Source organism: Chiloscyllium plagiosum, unplaced genomic scaffold (assembly GCF_037043375.1).
Source record: "Chiloscyllium plagiosum isolate Xiang-an unplaced genomic scaffold, Cpla_swu_hap1 HiC_scaffold_11, whole genome shotgun sequence".
Classification (NCBI taxonomy): domain Eukaryota; kingdom Metazoa; phylum Chordata; class Chondrichthyes; order Orectolobiformes; family Hemiscylliidae; genus Chiloscyllium; species Chiloscyllium plagiosum.
The window spans coordinates 57,585,018-57,594,554 of record NW_028270149.1 but is presented as its reverse complement, the minus strand read 5'-3'; the positions used below and the strand labels follow the sequence as shown (position 1 = coordinate 57,594,554).

The following is a 9,537-nucleotide window of genomic DNA, read 5'->3' as shown; positions in this document are numbered from 1 at the left end:
ATTCCACCATCTGACGCTGTCCGAAATAAGTTCTTGCAGGGGTGTATCACAATTTCCCTCAAATCAATTCCGTACCTGCCCTTGTTTTGAGAGAATGTTCCCCTGTTCGGGAGATTGGTGCAGTCCAGGCGCGCTGTGACTCTGTGACTGAGAGAGGAAACTGGAAAACCGCTCACTTATAACTGCATCAGGCGTGACTGAGGATTTGTTGTACCTATCACATTCCTTGCAATCTGTCATCTGAGCTGTACTTTAGACTCTTGTGTATCCAGGAAGGGATATATCTCCCAGCTCCGCACAGCCAGCTCTCTTTCTTGCTTGCAGTCTGTCAGAGTAGCAGGCTGCATTGCTGCTGCAGCCTTCCAGGGGGACTCTTTTGAAAACACTGCAGGAGAACTGACAGCTACTTCACCATGACTCTGAAGTCCAACAAGAGCGAGCCCCTTGGCCCTTTCGCTGCCTTCGAGAGTATCAATAGTTGCCGGACCCCGCTGTCTGATCTGTACTTGGAGCAGCTACTGCAGAGCAAAGGCAAGGCTGAGGTGAGTAGTCTTCGCGTTCAGGCCATTTCCCAACAGCTCCCTGTGCTACAAACTGTATTCCTTTATTGTTTCCAGACACCCAGAATCAACCCTTTTCCTATCCTCATCTCCAGCCCGAGCCGCTGCTTGTGTTTGTGATGGTGGAAACAGAGCGTGTGTATCCAGCCAAGTGCTGCTGTGTGTTGCTCGCCTTTCCCAACCGGTTGGGTAATTCCCTGTTCAGCTGCTCCATTGGTCAGGGTTAAGATTAGCCTGCATCATTAAATTACTGTGCAAGCGTGCTGTTCAGTGGGAAGCTGTTAGGGTCTCGGTTGAGACCTGTAGGTAGGTGATTTATCAGAACTGGCGTTCTTTCTGGTTGACAAACAGTAAATCTCTACCAACAGGAACCGGCAAATACAGTGGCCATCTCACTTTATTGTAGAGTACAGAATATGTACATTCACTTCCCTAAGAATGGTGTCAACGCGTAGACTGAGAAATAATCAAGGCTTGCACCCCTCATCTTGAGCTGCCTGGATAAGTCAGAACTGATTTGGCTGGACGCCTGTCCCGGACAGAAGTAACATTGTAATATTGCTTATAATTCAAAGGTCAGAAAGTTCTTGATCTTGGCTGAGTGGTCGCGCAGCCTCCTTTGTATCAAACAATGTGGTCTCTGTGTCCGATACTATAGGCAAGTAAAAAAAATTTACATGATAATTTATCTAGTGCTTTTCACTAATCAGAAATCTCAAAGAGCTTCTCGGTTGTTGAATGCTTTGAATGTGGTCACTGTTTTATTTGGAGGAATAGCACATAATCTAGGGGCTTGAATCTTTAGTACAATACCGGGTTATCTTTTTTTCGGATGATTCGTGCTAATGACAGCCTCCACTCTCCCCAGTGGTTGTAAACAACCCCATGGCATTACGCAAGGAGAATTCTCCCAGTGTTCCAGTCAAAATTTGTGTCTGAACCAACATCACTGAAAAACGGATTATTTAATGTTCTGCTGTGCACGAATTAGCAGCAACACTTTCACACATCACAATTGTAATTACATTTACAAAACCTTTCATTGGCAGTGAGGCACTTTGGGATATCCAAAGGTTATGAAGGATGCTTTACAAATGGAGGATCTTGGAATGCTTCAAACTGAAGTTATCATGGCCACAGAAGTAACAAAGAATATACATAAGTGGTGAATTTATGCAAATATAAGCCTGGTTGAAATGGAATACTGTCATCAAAATGATGGCAGAAACAACTGAGCAGGGTATAAAAATAATAGAGGAGCTGGTGAGTAAGAATAGTTTTGGGATTATGTACATCATGGAGTTGCACTGAGGAACTTGCAGCAAACTCTATTTGAGGACTACTCATCCTTTGATTGTGGTCTATCCCAGGGTGTTTGCAAATTAAGGCCAATTTGCTAGGAAACATTAAGATTTATGGAAATTTAGGGTTCAGAATCTTAATCTTAAAGAATTGAGGATATACATCTGAATTATAAATGAACAGTGCGGTCTGCAGTGTAAAAGTAAGAAAATATCAGGAATGATGTGCATAATTTTCATGAAGAAGGATCTCTATGAGGGATATTCAGAATCCAATGATTTAATAGTTCAATGTGATCCTGGATAAATGCTGACCAGGAGGGGCTCAGGTTTGATCCTTGAAAGTACTTATTAAGTTGTCAAAGCCACAGTTGGCCTTGTATCATTGGACTAAGTTTTGGGGAGGGCAGGTTTGAAAATCAATTAGAATTCTTGCTTTGGGTCGGCTAAATGGCTGAAAAGTCTGCTGTGTGGATGCCAGGTGAGAGAAAGGGTGATTGGAATGTGATGATATCCAAGGAAAATGGCCCACTGACACCCAGTTGACCCCACAAGAACATTTAGATGTGAAAAATAAGGGTTGGGTAAACAAAAAGCAACAGACATCAAAATGGGTCTCATTGTAAAAATAATGTGATCACTCCTTATTGGTGTTAGTGGCCAGATTTGTTTAGTGTCTCTATCATGTATTGTAGTAGATCAAAGCATTACGATATTATGTAATAGTGCAGCTAAATTGTACAAGATGCTGTATTTTTCGTACTTTAATTTTAAATGGAAGAAACATCAGCAGTGTTCCAATACAGTTATGTGTTTCTCCTCATCCGAGTTCCCTCTGACTGGTTGATATTTAAAGCTGAAGATCTATCCACAATTGTTCTCCTGTGTAGTTGGAAAGTGCCAGGAATGAATTGAAGTTGCTATTTCTTTAAATTTGTTTTGGCCTAGACACACACATAAATCTGATATAACTCGTACAAAAGAATTAGGATGAGAAATTGGGAACATTGGGAACCATATTAGGGTACTGCAATTGACCTTCATGTTTCAAATTGTGATGCTGCTCATCATAAAATCATAGAAATGTTGTGGTGCAGAAGGAGGCCATTCAGCTCTTTGTGTTTGCACCAGCTCTCTCAGTATGCATTATGACTTAGTGCCATTTCCTCCCTTTTCCCGATACATTTTCACATTTTTTCTGTTTAAATAATCATTTAATGCCCTCCTAAATATCTCAATTGAACCTGTCTCCATCGTGTTTCCTGGTACTGCAGTCCAGTCTGAAAACACTCACTCAAAATACTTTTCACACACTTTTTCATAATACTTCACTAGTGGGAGTAATCTATCACAATCTAATTTATTAAATTTTTCCTGATTTTGAAAACTCCTATATGGAGATTTACAAGGATGTCGCCAGGGTTGGAGGATTTGAGGTATAGGGTTAGCCTAAATAGGTTGGGGCTGTTGTCCCTGGAGCGTCAGAGGCTGAGGAGTGACCTTATAAAAGTTTATAAAATCATGAGGGACATGGATTAGGTAAATAGACATGGTCTTTTCTCTGGGGTGTGGGATTCCAGAACTGGAGGGCATAGGTTTTACGGTGAGAGGGAAAAAATTTAAATGTGACCTAAGGAGCAACTCTTTCACTCAGAGGGTGGTGCATGTATGGAATGAGCTGCCAGAGGAAGTGATGAAGGCTGGTACATTTACAATATTTAAAAGGCATCTGTATGGGTATATGAATAGGAAGAGTTTAGAGCAATATGGGCCAAGTACTGGCAAATGAAACTAGATTAGGTTAGGATATCTGGTCAGCATGGATGAGTTGGACGAAAGGGTCTACTTCCGTACTGTACATCTCTATAATTCTGTAACTACACTGTCTCCAAGGACGACAGTCCCAACTGCTCCAATCTATTCACATAACAGAAGTTTCTCATTCCTGGAAACTTTTGTTGTAAACCTCTTCTGCACTTTGACCTCTTATGCTCACATAATACTCCAGCTGAGGTTTAACCAGAGTTTTGTATGGAGATCAGCATAATTTCCTAACTCTTGTATCCACACTCTCAGTAATAAAGTCCAGGATACTATATACTTTACAAACTTCCCTATCTACCTGCCCTGTCACCTTCAAAGATCCATGGACATATGCACCCAGAGCCCTCTGTTCTGCACTTCCTTAAGACTTGTACTCTTATTTTGTATTATTTGTCCACTTTGTTCCTACCAAAATGCATCACGTCACACTTTATTACATTAAACATCATCTACCATCTATCTGCCCACTTCACCAACTTTTCTATGTTCTTCTGCAACTCTCTATTCTACTCCTCACAGTTTACAATACTTCCACTGTTCACATCACCTGCAAATTTGGAATTTTCCATAAGCATATCAAGATCTCGATAATTAATAAAAGTACAGTCATCAAAGTCTTGCCAGATCATTAGGCCCCCTTTCATTAGACAGAGAAGGAAAGATAACAGGTGATGATTTACCCAGAGGGTCACCACCTCTCAGGTGAGAGGAGAAGTTGAGAAAGAAAGTCCTTCATGGTAACCTTAGCCAGTATAGGAATTGAACCTATGCTGTTGGTATCACTCTTGATTCTACAAGCGTTTGCTTCATGTGGTTGTTTAAAATTGGAACATCTACAGGGAGTTGTGTGTCAGATGCTAAAGGGTATTTTGCTGACTGCAAGGCTTCTAGGCAAACTAGATGCTCCATGACATTGCAGTATTAAGTAGCCATTCCTCTTGGACTACAGCACGACTTAGAGAATGAACAGAGGTATAAAGTGCAAGATAACTGGAAGAGGACAGAACATGGAGGGCCATATCTATCAAATCATTAGGAGAACAATTTGCCTTCCTGAATCACAGCCACTAAGATCAAATACATTGTTTTCACTTCAGGAAGAGAAATCTCATTAAAATCTACACCAAGGACTCCAACCTCAGCGTAGGTCAAGGACTGTTTTACCAATGACTGTGAAGGAGACCACAATTAACTTTTATATGCCTAGCTCCATTCAGGCTGAAGCTGGAAATATTTTGGTTGTGGATTCTCTTGCCAGAGAGAAACAGGCAGAGTCAGCACGCAGCTTTGCTAAGATTGTTAATTCACCCACAGTGCAATGTACCTTTGAACTGCACATTGCTTTGTGGACACCATTGTCAACACTCACACTGTACAAGAACCAATAGGGATTCCACTCTGTCAATGGCTGGTTAGTTTTATGACCATTGGCAGTGAATGATGCAGGTCAATGACTGGGACAGTTCATTCTCATACTGTGCCAATTGCATTTGAGTCACCATGACAAACAAGATGGTGGCAACTGGCAACACAATGTTAAGTTCCTTTCCCGATATTTCACACACAAGATGCAATTTGCACACACCAGCTTCTAAAACCAGTTAAAGTTTATTAAACCCTGTACAGGCTAGGTGACCCCCTTTTACCCTCTTTGCAAGCATGCAAAGCAGAGTCAAAGTGAGGCCCTGAACAAAGAAAACACATCCCCTTTATACAGGTCAGTTGGTCATGTTCACGGATGCTCTGGCCACTTTCCCATAGTCACATGCCACTCAAAACTACCCCCAGCCTTACAGTCACATGTTACCCCAGATACAATGGTAGGATGACGTTATCCTCGGAGATAATGCAAATACTAATGTGGACTCGTTATGCAGATGATTTCCTGACTCAGTTTTCACCAAGACAATGCAAGTACAACATACCTAGCTTCAGGGGATGGCTAGAAAGCATTTCTGAATGGAAGATTGAATGATAATTTAATTTGATAATAGTAGGGGAGTAGTAGCAGATGACTGTCTAATTGGGGTGTGGGTGATTTGCATTCCTGCATGACTGTCATCCCCAACCACTTCCAGTATATTCAGTCATTGCAGTTTAACACTTTAACATTACATCAATGTCCAGAGAGATATTCCAATTTAATGTTTTAACGTTATACTATCACACTGCTGATGTCTCCAGTGTGCTACCTGTGTAGACATGTGCCATGTACATTCAAAGTAAAACTGTGGTCATGCAGCCCATAACCATGTTGGAAATCTGCTTCTGCTGCCTGGACCAAACTGGATAAGCCCTGGGTTACTGAGCAAATGGCTTGTCAAGACCCATGGTGGTCTGTTGCATGCCTTGTCACCAACTATACGCTAGACTGAGAAGCTTGAGGAACCGTGAAAGCCCCTTTCTGGCCAGGTCTTCCCATGGAGAATTCATCTGAATCAACCAATACACATAACTCCAATTCCAGTTCTCCAACAGCCTCATACCTTACCTTCTTTCTGTCACTGACCATCACAGTATTTATTGACAACAATGTAAAACCAAAACCCACCACAAAATAAGCATTCCAAATTAGATTTATAAATAAAACCATGCACGTTGCATCTCGAAGTGAATGATTTAATTTTATGCATTTTCTTGCCTGATAGTCTGATGCAGTACCGCACTGGTGGCTATTAGCAGGACTGGTAGAAAGTTGCTGATTCTCAGTGGGCGAGCCTGTAGAAAGGCTTACAGGATAATCTTGAGTAGCTGTAGACCAAGAAGGCTCAGCTTTAGACAGGGATAGCAAAGTGGCAGTAGTGGGGATTACAAATGCTGTCTGCCTGAGAGGGAAGCAGGTGTGTGCTGGATGGAGCCACTGCCACTTTCCTGGGGCAATTGCCTCAATCAGCAATGTGCTGGAGAACAGACTGCTGGCTCTGCTGTGAGACCCTGCATACCCTATGGGCAGCATAATCTCTGGCCCTAATGACAGCTATTGGAACTTGCACAGCAAAAAGCTGAGCTTCCACTGCAGCAATTGGACATTGGAGGCTGCTGTTTCTGCTGTAATAAAAGCAGAGATACCTGTCATCAGATGCTGCTTTGTAGTTGGATCTACATGTGTGTGAATGTAATGGACCACCACTTCCACAATGGAAAGGATAGATTCCAAATCCCCTCAAAGCTCTGTGTATAGTTAGTGCCAGACACGTTGTGGTCATTGACATTGAGCACAGTATTTCAGGTAAGTTTCCTTATGCATCAAATACTTCACTGTGAATACACATCACACCTCTTCTGTGTGAAGTCAACTGACTGTTATCTTCAGCCTCTCTGTCATCTTCCCATCCACCCGATGCCTGGCTAGGTTACAGTTCTTAGGCATCCGAAATGAGAAAGATGCAAGTTAAAATTGTTGTGCAGGAGAGGAGGAGGAGGGAAGGAAGAAGTGAGCTCTTATATTATCTGCAACTCATAAATCAGAAGAGTCTGTGGAATGAGGGTGAAGTGGAATGGGAGGAATTGGGTATGAGGATTCTGTCATCTTTGATAGTTCCAGTCCTGCCACTGGCCACAATTATGAGTAGTCAAGCAAGAGGCTGGAAGAACACAGCAAACCAGGCAGCATCAGGAGGTGGAGAAGTCAACATTTTGGATATAACCCTTCTTCAGGACTGGGGGTGGGTGTGGGCAGAGCTGTAGCTAAAGAGGGGGAAGGTTATGGATGGGGAGAGGGGCGGAGTGGTGAGTGGTGAATACAGGTGATGGGTACAACTTGGTTGGTCGATGGGAAGGATGAATTTGCATGGTAGCTGCAAGGAAGGGTCGGTCAGAGGAATGGAAGGGAGGGGGAGGGGCTGGAAAGGGAATCGGGGAATGGGTGGGAAGGTTATTTGAAATTGGAGAATTCAATGTTGAGTCCTCCGGGCTATAGGCTGTCGAGGAGGAAGATAATGTGTTGTTCCTCTAATTTGTGGTCTGATTCGCTATGGCAATGGAAGAGGCTGAGGATAGTCATGTCAGAGAGGGAGTGGAAAGAGGAATTGAAATGGGCGGTGACTGGCAGGTCAGGCTGGCCCTTATGGGCCCGGCTGAGATGCTCAGCGAAATATGCCCTTAGTTGACATTTGGTCTCCCCAATGTGGAGAAGACCACATCGGGAGCACCGGATGCAGTAAACAAGGTAGGAGGAGAGGCAGGTGAACCTCTGTCTGGAGGTGAGGGAGGTGGTGTATCGGCACGTTTTGCATTTTCTATAGTTGCAGGGGAAGGTATCTGGGGGGGGCTGCTGTTTGGAGGGGTTCCTTGGGAGTGTGGCATGAACTAAAGAGTGATGAAGGGAATGGTCCTTGTGGAAGGCAGAGAGGGATGGGGAGGGGAAGATGTTCTTGGTAGTGGGATCTGGGTGGAGTTGGTGGAAGTGTTTGAGGATGATCCGTTGGATGGGAGATTAGTGGGGTGGCAAGTGAGGACATGGGAGACCCTGTCTTTGTTATGTTTGGAGAGGGTGGGGTTTACAGCAGTGGAACGGGTAATGGAGGTGGTGTGGTGGAGAGCTGTCTGGATGACAGAGGAGGGAAAAGCACATTGTTCAAAATAGGTGGACATCTGGGATGCTTGGGAGTGGAATGTCCCCTCCTCAGACGGAGACGGAGGAATTGGGAAAACAGAATGGAGTTTTTGCAGGATACAGGGCGGAGGAGGTGTAATCCAGGAAGTTATGGGAGTCAGTGGGTTTATATGTGGACTGCCATTTACTGTCGCTGGAGGTGGAAATAGATGATCACAGCAATGGGTGTCCGATATTGGCCTGCATACTTTGTCCATGGGAGTTACGAGATGTCACCTTCTGGTTACCTCTTGTACCTTCAATTGTGTGCCACTTTGTCCTACATAAGAGGGAGAGATGGTGCCACGCAAACTGTTTGGTTGGTGTAATTGTCACACTTGAGTAGCTGTATGCATGTGCTATTTATGAGGTGAGTGTGAACCTTATAGCAGTGTTAACTGAAGGTGAGGTGAGGGGTATGAATGCCCAGTATGCAACCTGAATAGTAGAAACTGCTGGCGTATGAGTGAGGAATGCACGGTGAATACAGCAGTATGTGAAGCTAGTGAGCAGCATATGGGTTTTGAAGATGCATGCATTAACCTAGACCACTCCTACAAGGTTATTGAGATCCCTTATATCCTGGCATTTTCCCTGAGGGAGAACCCCTGTGTGGACATTCAACCATTTGTCTGGAGGCTATTGGAGGCTAAAGTTAATATTGGGACTAAATTTTGATAGAACCCAAAAAAGGTCTCTATCGCTAGTATGTCAAATGTTTAGACCCATCTCACTTTAGGCTGTGTGTTTAGTTTGAGCTCTCAAACTGCTGTGAACTGTGGTATCAAAATAGTCAGTATGAAGAAGCCAAAGCCTTGTGGATACTGAAAAAAAATTAAGTGTAGTTGTGAAATGCTGATGTATGTGGATTTGGTGCAGGAACTACCATGCAACCCTCCCTTCCTGCATTGGCTCCAACTGCAACATAAACATCACTTTCACACTTGCCACTTTTTTAACTGGCCCCTAGTATTGCAAAAATTGACTTCCTTGTGCTGAAAATGTTTGCCAGCAGGAGGAGGAATGAATTCTGTAGACATTACCAGCAGCAGATAAACATTAGTCTTCTATATACTGAACTAATAGAACATTACAGGTAAATCTCCTTTAAATTTTGGTATGGTGGCTGCTTTCCATTTCTCAATTTCTGCTTGTTATAAGACATTGAATTCGAGATTGAGTTCAGACGATATCCCTAATGTGCTCCACAATTTATGGAAATTCAATATCATATTTGGCACCATAAGCTCCTTGATTT

General features: G+C 43.2%; 1 protein-coding gene across 2 annotated transcripts in view; it reads left to right on the top strand.

Annotated features, from left to right (window-relative positions):
* The first annotated feature begins 274 nt into the window (after window positions 1-274).
* The window catches only part of mpp1 (MAGUK p55 scaffold protein 1), a 75,629-nt gene continuing 66,366 nt past the window's right edge, over window positions 275-9,537 (top strand). For both annotated transcript variants that reach the window (XM_043704588.2, XM_043704587.2), the window contains exon 1: window positions 275-542. In XM_043704588.2, the coding sequence (XP_043560523.1) occupies window positions 414-542 (129 nt within the window). In that variant the 5' untranslated portion in view covers window positions 275-413. The remainder of the gene's footprint in view (window positions 543-9,537) is intronic.